Source organism: Camelina sativa, chromosome 6 (genome assembly GCF_000633955.1).
Source record: "Camelina sativa cultivar DH55 chromosome 6, Cs, whole genome shotgun sequence".
Lineage (NCBI taxonomy): Eukaryota > Viridiplantae > Streptophyta > Magnoliopsida > Brassicales > Brassicaceae > Camelina > Camelina sativa.
The window spans coordinates 18,505,765-18,524,871 of record NC_025690.1 but is presented as its reverse complement, the minus strand read 5'-3'; the positions used below and the strand labels follow the sequence as shown (position 1 = coordinate 18,524,871).

At 38.7% G+C, this 19,107-nt stretch overlaps 4 protein-coding genes and 2 pseudogenes across 9 annotated transcripts; 4 read left to right on the top strand and 2 right to left on the bottom strand.

Annotated features, from left to right (window-relative positions):
- On the bottom strand, nucleotides 1,079–3,462 carry LOC104792163 (annotated as a pseudogene).
- LOC104792162 (serine/threonine-protein kinase HT1) lies at nucleotides 3,553–7,579 on the bottom strand. Its single transcript, XM_010518231.2, has 12 exons — nucleotides 7,140–7,579; nucleotides 6,825–6,899; nucleotides 6,635–6,730; nucleotides 6,397–6,482; nucleotides 6,194–6,314; nucleotides 5,746–5,825; nucleotides 5,537–5,599; nucleotides 5,292–5,410; nucleotides 5,040–5,125; nucleotides 4,164–4,285; nucleotides 3,929–4,040; nucleotides 3,553–3,836 (listed from the first exon to the last, which is right to left on the bottom strand). The coding sequence occupies exons 1-12, from the start codon at nucleotides 7,491–7,493 to the stop codon at nucleotides 3,738–3,740; spliced, it is 1,413 nt and encodes a 470-aa protein (XP_010516533.1). The 5' UTR covers nucleotides 7,494–7,579; the 3' UTR covers nucleotides 3,553–3,737.
- Nucleotides 8,355–11,698, top strand: LOC104792160 (citrate synthase 2, peroxisomal). Its single transcript, XM_010518230.2, has 12 exons — nucleotides 8,355–8,755; nucleotides 8,886–9,066; nucleotides 9,194–9,279; nucleotides 9,566–9,670; nucleotides 9,796–9,858; nucleotides 9,943–10,052; nucleotides 10,209–10,328; nucleotides 10,402–10,551; nucleotides 10,643–10,763; nucleotides 10,872–10,969; nucleotides 11,066–11,189; nucleotides 11,285–11,698. The coding sequence occupies exons 1-12, from the start codon at nucleotides 8,510–8,512 to the stop codon at nucleotides 11,423–11,425; spliced, it is 1,545 nt and encodes a 514-aa protein (XP_010516532.1). The 5' UTR covers nucleotides 8,355–8,509; the 3' UTR covers nucleotides 11,426–11,698.
- On the top strand, nucleotides 12,252–15,294 carry LOC104792159 (annotated as a pseudogene).
- LOC104792156 (V-type proton ATPase subunit D) lies at nucleotides 15,774–17,530 on the top strand. Of its 5 annotated transcripts, none has more exons than XM_019246898.1 (3): nucleotides 15,776–15,987; nucleotides 16,094–16,164; nucleotides 16,513–17,530. In XM_019246898.1, the coding sequence occupies exon 3, from the start codon at nucleotides 16,522–16,524 to the stop codon at nucleotides 17,305–17,307; it is 786 nt and encodes a 261-aa protein (XP_019102443.1). In that variant the 5' UTR covers nucleotides 15,776–15,987; nucleotides 16,094–16,164; nucleotides 16,513–16,521; the 3' UTR covers nucleotides 17,308–17,530. The 5 variants fall into 5 exon arrangements, with proteins under 5 accessions (XP_010516521.1, XP_019102443.1, XP_019102442.1 ...); XM_019246897.1 differs by having other exon boundaries at nucleotides 16,510–17,530; XM_010518219.2 differs by lacking the exon at nucleotides 16,094–16,164 and having other exon boundaries at nucleotides 15,774–15,987; nucleotides 16,510–17,526.
- Nucleotides 17,980–19,104, top strand: LOC104792157 (E3 ubiquitin-protein ligase RDUF2). 2 transcript variants are annotated; one of them, XM_010518225.2, is made up of 3 exons: nucleotides 17,980–18,169; nucleotides 18,261–18,328; nucleotides 18,439–19,104. In XM_010518225.2, exons 1-3 carry the CDS (start codon nucleotides 18,038–18,040, stop codon nucleotides 19,040–19,042), a joined length of 804 nt encoding a protein of 267 aa, XP_010516527.1. In that variant the 5' UTR covers nucleotides 17,980–18,037; the 3' UTR covers nucleotides 19,043–19,104. The 2 variants fall into 2 exon arrangements, with proteins under 2 accessions (XP_010516527.1, XP_019102441.1); XM_019246896.1 differs by having other exon boundaries at nucleotides 18,054–18,161.

The window sequence follows — 19,107 nt, the reverse complement described above, 5'->3', positions numbered from 1 at the left end:
ATAATCATCCACAACCCTTTTTAGTTTTTACACATTTCGCATTAACAACTTGTTTACAAATAGAAACTCTCTTTGCTCCATACCTCCCTGCCTTTCCTTGTACTAGTAAAATTGCATTTTATTTTTTATTCACATAATGCATAATTAATAGGTCAAAACTTATCTTTAATTGTGGTAAGTCATTTCAAAATTTTGGAATGACTCGTGTTTTGCTTGATCTTTGTGCGAACAAAATTATGGTTACCTCCACCAACTAATCTCTCTAGTTTTGTTTCTATTAGATGCAAGTTTTACAATCATCATTTACAAGTACTCCTGGGCATTCGGATTTTTGGTTCGGATCGGATCAGATTTTTCGGATTGGGATTTAGAAAATCCATTTAGAATCTGACTATTTTTCGGATCGGATTCGTTCAGATTCGGATCGGTTTTCAGTTTCTTTTTAAAATCCGAACTGAAACCGAATCCCTTATATATATTATTTGGAAAGTAAAACCAAAAAGTTGAATCAGCTCAAATGGTTAGCGTGTATGTCCCTTATCCATAACGTCTACGGTTTGAATCCTCTTTACAACAAATGTTTTATAGTTAATGGGTCTTGGTTAGAAGCCTAAAAATAATACTAGTGCCTAAAAATTAATTGGAAATTCGGTTTAGCGAATAACCGATCGGATTTTGGTTCGGATCGATTTAAATTTGAAATCCGAATCACACTCAATAGAAAAACCGATCGGTTTTAACTGAAAAACCGAAATCGGTTTTTTTGGATCGGTTTGTTTGGTTTCGGATTATATGCCCAAGGCTAAGTAATACTATTACTACCTAACGGGTGATAAGTTCAAAATATAACAGAGTGTGGACAAAAAAAAAAGTATAGCGGATTTGGATCAGCTGATTAAGGCTTTTCAATTTGTCAAAAGAAGTGTAATTTCAACATTCACTAGCTAATAATCTCACATATAGGAAAAAACATAGCATACAAAAACACACAATTATAGATGCAAAACATACCAGGGATGGCTAAACCAATAAGAAGGTTATTTTATTTACCTCTTAAGACTTTTAGAATTGTGATTTTCTAATTTGATGGCCTGCAAAAAACTCTTTCCCGTAATTTAAGCCACCTTGCATTGGCAACTTGGGGAATTTATGGTTCTTCATTGGATATTCCTCTACAGATGACGCTACCCGCTTATTTGTTGTTCCATTAACGTTTATGTAAGTAGATGACTTGGACCCATAGAAGGACACTTGTTGTTGCTCAATGGGATTGATGAAAGACATGCCAGAACCAGAGCTCTCAAATGAACTTTGAGGCCAAGGAGCCTGTGACCGTCTAGTAGAATCCGCGCAGGAGAAAGGCAATCCAAAAGGTGGTTTTCTAGCATCATGTTGGAGACCAATATCCACATTGTTGTAAATAGATGGAAAAGGTAGTTGTTGCTGGCTGAATGTGAAACTGTTTGGTTCCCCTAAACCATATCCGTGGACGCTGAGATCCCTATCAGACCATGGAAAAGACGCGAGGGAGCAACATGGATTCATGATTGTGGGAGGAAACCCTGAATTTGGAACAACATCTGTTCTTGATTGAGAAGCCAAGCTGACATGTGGTTCACAAGACAAAGGAAAGGGATCCTTTGAAATATCATGTAGCAAAGCTTGGCTCCAACTCTTCTCCAACGTTGTGGTTGAATAGTTTTGTGAAACTTCAAGTGTTGTCCTACGCCATAGCAAGCTCTGGTGAGTATGGCTCCCAAGAGAGGAGTAAACTGTAGAAGCATCCGGTGCAATGATCCTCTCGCCTGTTCTAACCGTACCTGAGTAACTTGTTTCGACAGAAACATCTTTACCCATCAGCCGCATTGTTGCTTGAGAGTTTTGTAAACACAAACCATCACGCTTTGAAATCACATTTCTGTTATCTAGGTTCGGATTCAGACCATGCTTCCACATATCGATTGTGTGGCTCCTCGGATTGACTTCAGAAACCGGTGAATGTACAGTGTGACCGCACTCTTTATCATCAGTGTTTGTGAAATATGCTTTTTCTGTAAAGGTCTCATCAAGCCCTAACCTAGCAGGAAAGTACTTGTAGTGTTTCTCGTTAGGCACTACTCAGTCTTTGGCAAGTGCTGGCTCAGTTGAATGCTTCTTTTTAATGGAAAAGTTCACTACATTTCCAAGTAAAAGATCTTCTTTTGTAGATGCAGATTTAGAGGAACCAGTACATACACCTGAACGATCAAAACTTCTACAACTCTCTCCAGTTGCATCAACTAGGCCACCTTGTAAATTTAGGGGGAATCCTAAGATCGCCTCTCCCACATGCATTTGTCTATTATATAAAACTGAAATTTGCATCCATTCAACTAGAAGTGGATCAAAAGGTGATTGGTAAGGCAATGTCCCGCAATGCAAATCAGCTGATGCAGGTTTTGGTGAAAAAGCAGAACAACTTCTGTACGGACTCTCACTCGAAGTAGAGATAAACGATTGTATAGGTTGAACCAAATGCCCCTCTCTCTCCAAATCTAATGCATCCTTTACTCTTTCCTGTGAACTAAGATTTAGTCCAAGAAAACAAGATAAGTCAGATTTTGCTTGAGCATGACTTGGTCGTCTTTCTGAAACCGCAGGCTGATGAAACTTGACTTGTTGCCTAGATTTTAGATGCATAAGGGCACTGTTCTGATCATTCGACATAACATTCGGTTGCTTGTCACCTACAGATGACTGATCCTCGGAGGAAGAGAGACTAAACTTATTCATTTCCAAGCAGCAGAGTTCCAAAGAGGCAGCAATTTCTTTCAATTGAGAAGGACTTCCACATTGATCAGAGAACAACACATGATGATGAATCTCACACTGAGTTTTCGACTTATCAGGACTAGTCACAAAACTACCTTTTCGTTTAGCCATCAAAATTCCAGGGATCTGAAACTCAGAATCATGATCTTTACTGACTGATCCAGCCTCGCTCGTAAGAGATATAACACCAGAGCCTTCTTCTTTGCATTTATCAACCTGAATGCACACCAACACACTAGTGTTAGTTAGTTCACACGGAGGCGTCCACATACTACTAAAAAGAGCTAAATACAAAGGGCAATGTAACATAGAGAAGCTCGAAATAGTAAGTTTCTCTTAACGTAATCCTAACACCATCTGTAATTAGCTTTTAAATAAATTAAGTAAAGTATGAATTTATAATTAATATCATATATATTATGAACCTTGTTAACAAAATTCTGATCACCGGAATCTTTGGACTTGTTGTTGCTTTGAATCGTCTTCTTGTTCTGCACCACAAGATCTTCTCTCCTCCTCTTTCTCTTTGAACCGATTAAGACGTCTTTGGAATCATCATCTCTGAGCGGTAACTGAATCTTCGGCGCCGCCGCGCAAATCTCGACGATGGAGCGCTTCATAATCATCATGGTCACTGGTCTACTTCTTTTTTTTACGACGCAAGTTAAAGAAAAGAATTTCAAATTGTGTAATTTAACCTCCTAACTAATCCAAATACTAATTACACTATGCAAACTCGAATTAGCTAAGAGATCTCGTTACCACAGCATAATTATAATAATACACACCATGTTCATTCAGATAAACAAAACCAGCCGTGATGCCATATAAATAAATATACAAAGAGCTATAAGAAAAAAACAAAAAAAAAAACTTAACATTGTTTTCCTTTTTAAGGCAAACAAACCAGAGCTATTGGAGGAGTCTCATCTTGTGATTGAGCTTGATGAACGGTTACTACTCGGATTCACATAATCTCGTTTCTTAAACAAGCTGAACCTTGGAATGCATCTTCCTACCATCACCTATTCGTATTCACCATTTAACCGTCTCAGATTACTAATTTGAGCGTGTGTGTGTGATACATATAGAGAGAGAGAGAGAAAGAATGAGTAACCTTCCAGCTCGTTTTGCGTGCAATTCGATCACTTATTATTTCCAAAGCAGAGATGATTTCTCGAAACGTTGGTCTTTTTGATGCTTCTTTGTCCCAACAATCCTGGATTAGCCTGCCAATAGCGAAAGAGAGATCCTTTGGCTTTCAACAGTGGAGCCATGAATGAATGTTTCAACAGTGGAGCTCATGAATGAATGTTGTTTCAAAAACAGGATTACTTGTTCAAAAAACTTACTCTCTTAACCCGAAAGGATATGATTTTGCTGGAGCATTGAATGGTGGGCGTTCATCTTCAATATATGCTTTAGGCACTTCGCTTTCTTCTATCTCATGAAATGGTACACAACCTTCTATCATCTGTTAAAATTTGTCAACACTCTCAACAACATACTTGATATTAATGGTGTAACACACAAAACTTAATTAAGAAGCCTCATAGCTCTCTCGGTTGCTTTACCTCTTGTAATATCAAAGCGAAAGAAAAAATATCTACTTTTGTATCATACTCTTCATTCCTATAAACTTCTGGAGCCATATATCGCCCTGCTTAGCCAGAACAACAACCAAGAGTAACATCAGCATAAACCCACCCAAAAACGACCATTAGATTGGTGGTAATCTAGCTTTAGACAACAAAAGCTAGCTGAGGACATCAGCATACACAACTCGTTAGAGCAATTTTTTAATATTATCAGGTAAGGGAACTTACAAGAACTGTCCAATGATGTAACAGGTCTGTCCTTTTTAACTGTCTTCTTAAATACCAGCAGCTTGCTAACTCCAAAGTCTGCAACTTTCAGATGCCCCGAATCATCCCGCAGTATGTTTCTGTTCTCTTACTCGAACAAATGAGAACCTTTTGGATTTTTTCGATATATGAAATAAAGTACTGTACAATACAAAAAATTGTGCAATGAAATAAATTATACTGACACAGCCAAGAGGAAAACATACGGAGGTTCTAGGTCGCAATGGNTCTATCTCATGAAATGGTACACAACCTTCTATCATCTGTTAAAATTTGTCAACACTCTCAACAACATACTTGATATTAATGGTGTAACACACAAAACTTAATTAAGAAGCCTCATAGCTCTCTCGGTTGCTTTACCTCTTGTAATATCAAAGCGAAAGAAAAAATATCTACTTTTGTATCATACTCTTCATTCCTATAAACTTCTGGAGCCATATATCGCCCTGCTTAGCCAGAACAACAACCAAGAGTAACATCAGCATAAACCCACCCAAAAACGACCATTAGATTGGTGGTAATCTAGCTTTAGACAACAAAAGCTAGCTGAGGACATCAGCATACACAACTCGTTAGAGCAATTTTTTAATATTATCAGGTAAGGGAACTTACAAGAACTGTCCAATGATGTAACAGGTCTGTCCTTTTTAACTGTCTTCTTAAATACCAGCAGCTTGCTAACTCCAAAGTCTGCAACTTTCAGATGCCCCGAATCATCCCGCAGTATGTTTCTGTTCTCTTACTCGAACAAATGAGAACCTTTTGGATTTTTTCGATATATGAAATAAAGTACTGTACAATACAAAAAATTGTGCAATGAAATAAATTATACTGACACAGCCAAGAGGAAAACATACGGAGGTTCTAGGTCGCAATGGATTATTGCTTCAGGTTTATGCTCATGCAAATAATTCAGACCCCTGCAAATATATATATGAAGGGATACCATAGAAATAATTAGAAGCCACAACATCAGAATTCATGTTTAATTGCAACCGGCCATGCATTAATATGAACCTGCAGGACTATGAAGAAAATATAAAAATACAGAAAATAGCCACTTAACCTAGCAATTTCAAGTGCAAACTTCACTGCATGCGCTGGCATTAGAGGTCCTTTTCTGTCTAGATATTGTCGAAGATCTCCCTACAAATAAACATAATAACTTAATACTTAGAAGCGAAGCTTTATGCAGTAAGATATGAATCTGAGCAGTTTGCAGAGGTGAAGATCGAAACATCTTCAACAACAAGATTACAATTAAAATCAACACCATTCTTCATGTCATATCTAACCAACTCTTGAGATAACCAAAGCTCTAACTAAAAATGTTGTCTGTATTTTGTAAGCTTCTTGAGATCTCCTCAACCCAGTATTTCCAGAATGTTTATAGGATTCCAACTGCTAATGTTCATGATAGATAGTAAGACTAGGAGTCTAGGATGATAATTTGTAAATCTAGAAAAGTCATACATCCTTTGAATGTAGTTATACAGAATGAGAAAGAATAGGACCTTTGGTAAATATTCTGTGACAATCATCATGGGGGTACTTTGAGTAACTGCCCCAAGAAACTGAACAACATTGGGATGGCGTATCTTTTGAAGCAGTGCAAGTTCGTCCCTAAACGCATTCCTGGATACCAGAAGAATATGTTAAAACTGTTAGCGAATAGTTAATACAACCATACAAAGAAATTGATGGGCTGATGACTCACACTTTGTCTTCATCAGTGAACATCTCCTCTCCAAAGGCCTTAACAGCCACGTCAATTCCACGCCATGAAGCCTTGTGAAAGGTACCCTATCGACCACACAGGCAGTAACAACAAGTGTGAATATACCAATTCTATAACTAGTTTAGCTGTTGCCAACGGGAAACTCTTACTAAAGATATCTTTAAAGAAAGCAAATGAAAAACAGCATCAAAAAAGTTTGTGCAAGGGAACCACCTACCTTTGAAATTTTGAAAGAGTTAGAAAAATCAAGCTCTGTAGGATGAATCTCATACTCCGGAACCTCTTTATCAGTTAGGACATGCATAGGAGCAATCTAAATTCACAAAACGATTATTGAAGAAATGAATCAGCACACTCATAAAAGTTATAAACATCTATCGAAAGACTTATGAGGGGATAACACATACCGGAGGCTTTGCACCATGTTGTTCCAAAAGTTTAATCACATCATGATTTTTGTAATACACTGCATCTGCAAGAGGCTGTTAAGATCAATCACGAATCGTTACAATCATTATTATTGCAACCGGGTTTGCTAAATCTAAGCGCTCCGCTAAAAATCTCCAGCCATCATCCGATTCAAAAGAATTTTAAGGATTGCAAAAAAAACACATGCTTTGTGAGGCAATTCGTCGAACACAAAACGAAGTCTACGAGAAGTCAACTCAATTCAAAAAGCAGAAAAAGTTTCCAGCCCAGAAGGAGTTTTTAAAATCGCGTACCGTACTACCCCATCGGTCCATGGTATCAACCTTAGCACGACGGCTGAGCAGAAGCTGAACCACATCGGTTCGTCCTTGACAAGCGGCGACGTGAAGAGCAGTACGGCCGTCGATGTCACGGTAATCGACATTAGTTCCCGAATCCAACATCTTATTGATCCCATCGATATCACCTTCGTTGGCTAGATACATTAGACGAATCGTCGGATCCACGACCCCAGCCGAAGCCGCCGCCGCCGCCAACTCGTCGTCTTCATCTTCCGTTAGCGTCTCTATCGGGGTTCTTGATTCCGGCGCAAGCGATGACTGCCTCCCAAGCTTGAATCTCGCCGGCGATTTGGGAGCAATCGTCATGTTGTCAACAACAGGGAAGACTTGTGTGAGTCTGCCGCAAGCAATATGAGCTGTAAATAGAACTGTAACGGCAGCAGCAACCGAAAAGAAAAAGTTAAAAACAAAAAAAAAAAGCCCAACCAATCAGCAGGCTTTAAGGGTTTGCCTCTTAATGCGGGTGAAGTATCATAAACTCGTTATCCTCCTTCCTCCTCACTCATGTTTTCAAAATTTTAATTATAACTATTTAATTACACTTCCATTCTTTATTATAAAAGGATAATTGCTTTTTTCTTGTTTTGTTTTTGAATAACAACAATTTTAAGGGAACAAACAAACATGATTAGTGCAAAAGCAAAAATGGTACAAAAGGAGTAATAAGACAAAAAGTGTGAGTGTGAAATATTGAAACACTTTAAAATCACAAAGATATTTTGAACCATAATTAAACGCCTAATCCATCATCTCTCTTGTTCATGTAAAAATAGCTAATGGGCCGAAGTACATACTATTTGAAATTAAATATCTGGATTTGAGTCCAATAAATAGGCCCATTATCGAATAGATATTTTTAGTTAGCAAGCCGAGGACGCCAATCGACAACATCTACTCTATCCACATAGCGTCTGAAAGTCACTCGCTCGTGTTGCTCGTGTTACTAAACAATTTGTCCCTCACTTTGAGCGAGTAATCTTCACCGCCAGTTCGCGCGTTGGATACAGAAACGAAAGTCAAGTCGCAGGATAAAAGCGACAGATAAGCCTCTTTGGACTTTTGACGAAGAATGTTATCCGTTGATCTAAGCTGAATCATCAAATCACCGTCCATCTTTGGATAACGCGCGTCCGTATTCAGTACTCTTACCCGCAGAGAAATAATATTCTTACCAAAATTAGGAAATGGGAAGGATTTACAAAAGCAAAAGTTACTTACCAAAGATCTCTTGTTTGTTTCTTCTTCTTCTTCATCTTCGCTTCCTTCCTTGTTTGAAAAATTGAAATCTGATTTTTTTTTTGATTAATTTGAGGTGAAAAAAAATGGAGATTTCGGAGAGAGTGAAAGCTCGATTAGCCATTCTTACCGCGCACTTGGCGGTATCTGACTCTGTCGGATTGGAACAGGTGTTACCGGCGATCGAGCCATGGTGCACATCGGCTCACATTACTGCCCCACCGCACGGATCGCTTAAAGGAAACTTGACGATCGTAGATGAGCGTACGGGGAAGAAATATCAGGTCCCTGTCTCAGAGCATGGTACCGTTAAATCCGTTGATCTCAAAAAGGTATATATATAACGGAATTGTGAAATCCGAGTATGATTTGACCATATGAGTAAAATTGAGTTACAAATTTTTTTGCCATGAATACGATATGAGATGGAATTTGATGGATTTGACATGTTTTGGTGTGAAGATAACGACGGGGAAGGATGACAAGGGGCTTAAGTTATATGATCCAGGTTACTTGAACACGGCTCCTGTTCGATCTTCGATTTGTTACATCGATGGAGATGAAGGAATCCTACGTTATCGGGGTTACCCAATTGAAGAATTGGCTGAGAGCAGTACTTTTATTGAGGTTGCTTATCTCCTCAGTAAGTCTCTGATCATCTCGTAGCTTATTGTTGTTGAAAGTTATCATCTTTATTTTTTTGTGGGTATGTCTTGGAAATGGTGTTGTCGTGTTTGGGGGTTGATTTACTTCTTATTTTTTTCTGGCAGTGTATGGGAATCTGCCTTCTCAAAATCAGCTAGCTGATTGGGAGTTTACGGTTTCTCAGCATTCAGCTGTGCCACAAGGAGTATTGGTGAATTTTCTACTCTTTTCTTCACATAATAGTGCAAATTCCAAAGTTTTTATCAAAATGAATCTCAATTCAAAGAGGGATTTCGAAAACGATTTCTTGTGAAGTATAGTAAACCAATCTGGTTCAGATCCATGAAGGATTCTGGGTGTCTTTTTCAACTTTTAGTGCCTTATGTCTTACTAACCATTGTGAATATGATTATGTGGTATATGCTTCAGAAACGAATTTTTGATGCTGATTTTTTATAGCATCATCGACCTAAGACTATTTCTGAATGTTTTCACAGGATATCATACAGTCCATGCCTCATGATGCACACCCAATGGGGGTTCTTGTGAGTGCGATGAGTGCACTTTCTATCTTTCATCCTGATGCAAATCCTGCTCTTAGTGTAAGTTTTATAATCCTGTTCTTTTGGTACTGTTAAGATGTGCTTTTCTGAAAATGTCTATGCCAATTCGCATTGCTCCATTTGTTTTGAGTTCTAGATTTCACAGAAGTTCTCTCTGGGTGCAGGGCCAAGATATTTACAAATCAAAACAAGTTCGTGATAAACAGATTGTTCGTATTCTCGGAAAGGTATTGTTGTGTCTGTTGTTTGTTTCCTTTACGTATCTGTGAATTAGTTGCGGGACTAGAAAAAGGTTAACAACGTGTTTGCAGGCACCAACAATTGCAGCCGCTGCTTATTTGAGGACGGCAGGCAGGCCTCCTGTTCTCCCTTCAGCCAATCTTTCCTATTCAGAGAATTTCCTCTATATGCTGGATTCAATGTACTTCCTTTCTATCTTGTCTCTTTCTTTGATTAAACGCTTGCATTTGAAGAGGCTAGCCATAAAACTTGTACACTGCTTTGGTCAGTTAGATCCGTTTGTAGTTTCAAACGTGTATGTAACAGGATACATTCTTTAATCTTCCATTGATTACAGGGGAAATAGGTCTTACAAGCCTAATCCTCGTTTGGCTCGAGTTCTGGACATCCTCTTCATACTGCATGCTGAACATGAAATGAACTGCTCTACTGCTGCTGCTAGACATCTTGCCTCTAGGTACGTATCACTGGTTAGAGATATTCATTCAGACTACTATGAGAGTGTTTGAATCAGTGTTGTGTATATGCAGTGGTGTTGATGTGTACACCGCTGTTGCTGGAGCTGTTGGAGCGCTTTATGGTCCACTTCATGGTGGCGCAAACGAGGCTGTGCTTAAGATGTTAGCAGAGATCGGGACAGCTGAAAATATTCCAGATTTCATCGAAGGCGTGAAGAACAGGTAACTCAATGTTTAAGAACTACAAGCACCAAGTAATCTGAATTGTGATGAGTCATGCCACTAATGTTATATTCCTTTCCCATGTTCTCAGAAAGAGGAAGATGTCAGGTTTTGGACATCGTGTCTACAAAAACTACGACCCCCGAGCAAAAGTCATAAAAAGACTGGCAGATGAAGTGTTCTCTATTGTTGGTAGGGATCCTCTCATCGAGGTACTGTAGATCCTTGTGCTCACGTATCTCTCTTAGTATATGGTTTGTCAAATTCCTTCTTATATAACATGACTGTGGTTTAAAACTATTTGATGGATGATGTTTCAGGTAGCAGTTGCCCTAGAGAAAGCGGCACTCTCTGATGAATATTTTGTTAAGAGAAAGCTATACCCAAATGTTGATTTCTACTCTGGATTAATCTATAGGTAAGACACTGCTGAGTCATCTGAGAATAACCCTGTAACTATTAAGTTCTTTACCTGAATCTTGTGTGTTGATAATTGAAATGGGAAAAACCACAGGGCAATGGGATTCCCACCAGAATTCTTCACAGTCCTATTTGCAGTCCCGCGTATGGCTGGATACTTGTCGCACTGGCGTGAGTCGCTAGATGATCCTGACACTAAGATCATGAGACCCCAACAGGTAAAAATACATTACTTGTAGCTACATACGCTTCTTTGATAGATCAAAAGGTTTTTGTTTTGGCTTGTGGCTCATTGTGTTGTGTGGCTGGATAGGCCTATACTGGAGTGTGGATGAGGCATTACGAGCCGGTGAGAGAACGAACAGTATCAAGTGATTCGGATTCGGATAAGTTTGGTCAAGTTTCCATTTCGAATGCATCAAGAAGGCGTTTAGCTGGATCTTCTGCGCTTTAGTCTCAATCCAATCCTAGTTTCCTACTACTACTACGTACACACTAATAAAGAAGAAACCATTGGGATACCTCTGGCCAAACAAGGGAGTCTTCTCAACAGTCTCTGTTGTTTTCTTTCCCTTATCATTTAAACAGTTAATAATACATCCCATTGTTATTGATTGTCTGTTCTTTTCTATGATTGAATAATAATGTTATAGGGAAGACATATTATATTTGATAAATCGCGCTTTTATCAGGAAAGTTCGAAAGAAGATCTTGTTCCTGTTAAACATTGCACTTTGCTGTTATGCGGTAGATTTATATTTTATCACATTAATTTGGAAAAAGTTAACCACCAAATCATATGATTCATATCCTTTGAAATCGACTGAATATTTTAGAGTGGATATGTAATGCAGATTCTATATACCCAAGTGGTAACAACTATGCTAATTTTGTGATGTAATATATTATGTTTTCACACTCTATTTATAATTTGCCTCGCAGTTGTCCTATCAGTTTGTATCATTGCCATTTGCCAATAATATATTTTTCCACTCAAAAACGTTAACGAGGAAGACGATCGTGAGAAGCGTGAACAAATACAAATTTGGCGTTGGAATAACAAAGCCTGGAGAACGTGACACTTGAAAGGAAAAAGTAAAGATACAACAAAAAAAACACATAACTGTCACAGACTTTAAGGTAGTTAAAAGCCACAAAACTCTGACTAAAGACCGGAAAAAAACACTGTAGATTCACGCCAATCATACCCTCAAAAGTATTACGACAAATGTGTGACGAAACGAATACTTGACCACTACTATAAAACAATGTCCATAACATCAATCTTCATTACAGTCACTTGATTACTACTACTTCGCTTCCTTTCTTTGAGGTGAAAAATGGAGAAAGCCAACGCTCGATTAGCCGTTCTCTCTGCGCACTTGGAGGTGTCTGATACCGTGGAACTGGAACAAGTGTTGCCGGCGATCGAGCCATGGTGCACATCGGCTCACACAAGTGCTGCACTGCATGGTTCCCTCAAGGGAAACTTGAGCATCGTCGATGAACGCACTGGAAAGAAGTATCAAGTCCCAGTCTCAGAGAATGGTACCGTGAAATCCGTTGATCTCAAGAAGGTATATATTACTTAAGGACTTGTTATTCGGATCATCTGATTTGATTTGTAAAAATGAGTACACCGGTTCTTCACTGTCGCCCTTAATTAGTAGTATTACGAAGAGATTCCATTTTTTGTGTGTGTGTGTTAAATGAGTTTGCATGCAGATAACGACAGGAAAAGGTGACAAGGGGCTTAAGTTATACGATCCTGGTTACGTAAACACCGCTCCTGTTCGATCTTCAATTTCTACCACCAATGGAGATGAAGGAACCCTACGTTATAGGGGATACCCGATTGAAGAGTTGGCTGAGAAAAGTACTTTTACTGAGGTTACCTATCTCCTGAGTAAGTCTTGTTCGACTATCAGCTTCTTGTAGTTGTTAATAATCTTTTAAGGCTTATAAACATATGAACAAGCAAATGTTTGATCAGTCTTTGCAAGTGAAACAGAGTTGATGTTTTAGTGCTCTAGTTTACTACCTTTACTTTTCTCGCAGTTTATGGGAATCTGCCTTCTCAAAGTCAGCTAGCTGATTGGGAGTATGCTATTTCTCAGAATTCAGTTGTGCCACAAGGAGTGTTGGTGAGTTTCTTCTACTCTTTCCTAGCTTTCTATGGATACTCGACCTGAGATTATTTCTGAATGCTTTTCACAGGATATCATACAGCGCATGCCTCATGAGGTACATCCAATAGGAGCTCTTGTCACTGGGATGAGTGCACTTTCCATCTTTTATCCTGAAGCAAATCCTTCTATTACGGTAAGTTTTACAATCATGCTTTCTTGATACTAAGATCTTCTGAAAATGTTCATGCCCGACCCGCTCTGCTTCACTTTTTGTTCTGTTTCTAATTTTTTGATGGAAAACCTCATTTGGTGCAGGGGCAAGGTATTTACAAGTCAAAACAACTTCGTGATAAACAGATTGTTCGTATTCTTGGACAGGTACTGTTGTGTCCGTTGATATGGTGCTTTAATCTACAACAGGACTTGTGAATTAGGTATATAACATATCGTGACTACAGGCACCAACAATTGCAGTAGCTGCTTATTTGAGGAAGTTAGGCATGCCTCCTGTTCAACCTTTGAGCAACCTTTCTTTTGGAGAGAATTTCCTCTATATGATGAAATCAATGTACTTTACTCTCTGTCAACCCTCTTTGTTTGATTAGAACACTTGCATTTGACTAGCTTCAAGACGTGGTATGTAACAGGATATATTCTTTCATCTTCCATTTGATTACAGGGGCAATAGGTCTTACAGGCCTAATCCTCGTTTGGCTCGAGTGTTGGACGTCATCTTCATCCTGCATGCTGAACATGAAATGAACTGCTCTACTGCTGCTGCTCGGCATCTTGCCTCTAGGTACTTATCTATCACTGGTTAGAGATTCATTTGATGAGTCTGCTATATATGAGATAATTTTAGTAATAAGTTATGTGTTTATAAAATGTAGTGGTGTTGATGTGTATACCGCTGTCGCGGGAGGTGTTGGAGCCATTTATGGTCCACTTCATGGTGGTGCAGTTGACGCTACGGTTAACATGTTAACAGAGATTGGGAGTGTTGAAAATATTCCGGGGTTCATCGAAAGCGTGAAGAATAGGTAACTCAATACTAAGACTACAAGTATATCTGGATTGTGGTGCGTTAGTCCATTAAATGTTAAATTATTTACTTGCAGGAAGAGGATGTTGTTTGGTTTTGGACACCGCATTTACAGGAACTACGACCCGCGAGGAAAAATCGTTAAGAAACTGGCGAATGAAGTGTTCTCCATTGTTGGAAGGGAACCTCTGACTGAGGTACTTTAGAATCTTGTTTCTCACGTTACTCTCCCTAGTTGATGGTTTGTTTGAGTTCCATATTATGTATTGTTGTTTAAGAAAGATTTGGTGGATGATGTATTCAGGTAGCAGATGCTCTAGAGAAGGCGGCACTCTCTGATGAATATTTCATTAAAAGAAAGCTTTACCCAAATGTCGATTTCTACACTGGATTGATCTATAGGCAAGTCATCGATGATGAGTCATATAACAAATTCTTGCTAACGAGTTGTTCATACAATAGAATTTTTTTCTTTAGCTGAATCTTTATATCTTGTGTTGGTAAATGAAATTGGGCAAAAATTAAACACAGGGCAATGGGAATCCCATCATCATTCATCGCAGCTGTGCGTATCGCTGGATACTTGGCACACTGGCGTGAGTCGTTAGATGATCCTGAGACTAAGATCATGAGACCCCAACAGGTAAAATCAATACACTCTTTTAATATATCAATGACTTTTAAAAAAAAAGTAGTTTGTCTCATCGGTAATTCTTTATACACACAGTAGATACATACACATTTTGATAGATCAATGAGTAAAAAAGTTATTTTGGTTCATGGATCAATACGTTATGCATACATGGACTTTTTTAATAGATCAAAGGGTTTTTCTTTCTTTTGACACACAGGTCTATAACGGAGTGTGGCTCAGGCACTACCAGCCACTGAGAGAAAGAGCCAAGTGATTCGGACTAGATCAGTTGGGTCAAGTTTCCATTTCGAATGCATTAAGCGTTAGCTGGGTCAAGTCTCTAAAAATCTGAGCCGGAGAGCAAAGATATAGATATATAAAGAATATATGTAATAACTAGGACAACCCGATCCGACCTCGAGTTAGTAGAACTCCATTGTATAAGATAAATGTGTGTGTATGTCTATAACTCTATATAAGTTGTGAAAATATATTTAAAAAAAAAAAATATATTAGTACTATACATGCTTTAAGAATTTATGATGTTTAAGTTTAACGATGAAGTGATTAAACAGTTAACAAAAAGTAGGGACAACAAATAAAAAAAGAGAGGGGTAATTTGGGATACATCATACATGTGGACAAACAATAAGGGTCTTTTCAACAATTAATCTGTATGGTTTTGTTTTCTCAGGAAATTAAAGCATCTAGCCATCTATATCTAATTTCATTTAAGTTAAGAAATCTCATTTAGTGTCAGTTGTAAAAATCATCAAATAAAGAAGTACCCCAAATCATATCCTAGAGACATACATGTCCTTTAGCAAAGTGTTGTGTAGCACTTATTATAAGAACAAAGTTCACCGTCTAACAAAAATGGGGCCCACACCGGGTCCAAATTTAAGACAGGAAAGTAGGCCCCACCATTCAGTGATGAGCTGTAATATTTATTTATTTTAGTAGCAAAGAATAAATAAAAAGGCCCTTCAATGTTACAGTTAATTACAAAAAGAGCCCCTTTTTTCTTTCCTCCACGATCAGCGAGCGACAAGGTCGACGAATACGATCTTTCTTCTAACACTGTTCCTAACAAAAATCAAATTTTTTTTTTCAATTTTCTCCAAAGCTATCATCTGTCTAGTATCCAAATCTATCTCAGTGATTTAATTGTAAAGAAGTCGCCTCTTATTATAGTCTCTCCAGAGGCCCAGGTACCTCACATCATCCCTCTCTAATCTCACTCTGTTTCCTCTCAATTCTCTCTAGTTTAATTTCTCCCATAAGAATACAAAAACAATTGAAATCTGGGTTATTTAGGTGTTTATCCCATTAACCCCACTTGATCAATTCTGAGTCTCTGATCCGGATTTCATCTTCTCGGGATCTGGGTAACGATATTACGACTTTGATTCAGTTTTACGTGGTGCCTCGAGAATTAGACAATTCTTTTTAATCTAAAATTCGTAGACTTTTGATATCAATCTGAAAACATCTGATTTGAAATCTGATGGATCTCTTTACGGATCGGTCGATATGACGATTAGGGTCCTTGCTTGTTTGATTTTAGCCTAAGATTTTCCAAAGTGAATCTTTTTTGTTCAATTCTGATTAGTAAAATCAGAATTTACCAGATTTAATGGTTGATCTCTGTCGCCAATGATGAGTCTGTTTGTGTGTGTTGTTGTTTTAATGGGCAGAGATAAGATAATTAATCTTATCTCCTTCCTTTGCAGTAGTTTTGAAAGATGGCTGGCCAAAACGCGCGTTTGAATGTGGTTCCCACTGTTACAATGCTTGGGGTTATGAAAGCTCGTCTTGTTGGAGCCACAAGAGGCCATGCTCTCCTCAAGAAGAAGAGTGATGCTTTGACTGTTCAGTTTAGGGCACTTCTTAAGAAAATCGTTACTGCAAAGGAATCCATGGGAGATATGATGAAGACATCCTCTTTTGCTCTTACTGAAGTAAAGTATGTTGCTGGCGAGAACGTCAAACATGTTGTCCTCGAGAACGTTAAAGAAGCTACGTTGAAGGTTCGTTCTCGGACAGAGAATATTGCTGGTGTGAAGCTTCCCAAGTTTGATCACTTCTCTGAAGGCGAGACCAAGAATGACTTGACCGGTTTAGCTAGAGGTGGTCAACAGGTCCAAGCTTGCCGTGTGGCTTATGTGAAAGCCATTGAAGTTCTAGTTGAGCTTGCTTCCCTCCAGACTTCTTTCTTGACGCTTGATGAAGCTATCAAGACAACTAATCGCAGGGTCAACGCTTTGGAGAATGTGGTGAAGCCGAAGCTGGAGAATACAATCAGTTACATCAAGGGAGAGCTTGATGAGCTCGAGAGAGAGGATTTCTTCAGGTTGAAGAAGATTCAGGGATACAAGAGGAGGGAAGTCGAACGACAGGCGGCTAATGCTAAAGAGTTTGCTGAGGAGATGGTTCTTGAAGGAATCTCTATGCAGAGAGGGATTTCGATTAACGCTGCTCGTGACTTTCTCGCTGGTGGTGCAGAGAAGGATACAGACATTATTTTCTAAGGTGTGGGCTCTCTCGGTCCCTTTTGTGATTGCTCGGTTTCTGTTCTCGCTGTCATGCCTTTATTATTACTCTCTTCATCGTATTTATGTTTTCGAAATAAAATGGATTTGATGTAGATGACTTATTTGTATCATCTTGGATTGTGCTTTGCTACAATTTTCCTCAAGAGATTTGTGATTGTTACTGTTTTGGGTAATGATAATTCCCCTGTTTTAAGACCAAGCAAATGTAGAACCTTTCTTGTGCTTTCTCGAGTGAAGTTACTGTTGGATTCTAATATTAGGTGGGTTAAGCATAGCAAGATGAGAAAGCAAGGAACTTTATGAATCCCTTTTAAAAAGCTGGTAGATATATTTCAAGTAACAAAGAATTCGTGAAGCTCGAAGTGTAGCAATCTAAACTTCAATATTAATGGATTAAAGAGGTTTTTGTGAACCTTCGCAGAAATAAATCGCAATCTTGGACCAAGTTTTTGTGGTATTGATTCTTGTACATAACATTCAGTTTAAGATTTAGGTCATGGTTTGTGTGCGTGATACTTGTTCAGGGGACAAGACATGGCATCACATACTAGGACATATATTCCTTGCTTAGTTTATCAGCTTTTAGGGAATCATATAAGTGGAGAAAGAATAACTCAGTGCAAGAAAAGGAATATAGCTGCGTTACAGTACAAAAGCTTTATCATATCTCTTATTTGGAACAAGAAAGCCATTCATTCTCTCAGCTATGAACAACAACAGAAATGGCTATTCTTCTGTGCCAAATCAACCCAATTATAGTTATGATACGGATACACGATCGTCGGGTTGGCGAGTTCCTGCTTTCTCTTCGCAGAACTCGTGGTCCAGGAGTAACTCAGTAAGTGAAGTTTTGTTCTTGTCGTCATATATACTCCTAGATGGATGTTTTAGCCTCCTCATCGGTTTGATGTTTCGGTATCCTCTTTCAGACAGTTAACAGACGCTTGCTAGATGATCTTCCAGCCGCTTACTCAAATACAACGATTTCATCCACTGTGTACTTAAATCATCATCCTCCTCTGTTTATTCCTGCTTTTGATTTTGTTTTAAAGCTTAGTCGTTACATCTTTCATCTTCAAGAACTTGAAATATCATTGTTCTTGTCAGAGATTTAGTACCACCGTCACATACTCGACATCAGATTCCAATTCGTAACAGCAACAACCCGCGAAGACAGCACCTCGAGGCACTAAGGCAAGCCGTTCACAACCAGCCCGGTAGACGAGAGAACAGCTCAACATCATCATCATCATCACAAGTCCATGAAGAAGACGAGATCCTCAAACATCTAACAAAAGAGACATACAACCCAGTTCCAAAAAGCACTCTCCTCAGAAGCCTGAGCTTATACTACAGAAACAAAACCCCGGGAAACGAAAACGCAAGAAACAGTCGAGATCTCCCAGGCGACGAAGAGGACAAGAGATGCTCCGTGTGTTTAGAAGACTTTGAACCCAAGGAAACAGTGATGCTCACTCCTTGCAAACACATGTTTCATGAAGAATGTATAGTTCCATGGTTAAAGAGCAAAGGACAGTGTCCTGTCTGTAGATTCGTCATACTCAAGCCAGCAAAACAAGACTCCTCTCCAACTAATGGATCAAATCCCGCGGGAGACATGAGAATGAACGATCTCTTCACATTAGAGCTACTCTCTGTGGTAAGAGCAATGGAAGAAACTTTCCTTTTTGGTTATCCTCGTCGCATGTAAAAATCTAATTAGTACCTTAAATAAACTACTTTGAATCCTCTCAAATGATATTACTTTTATTATTT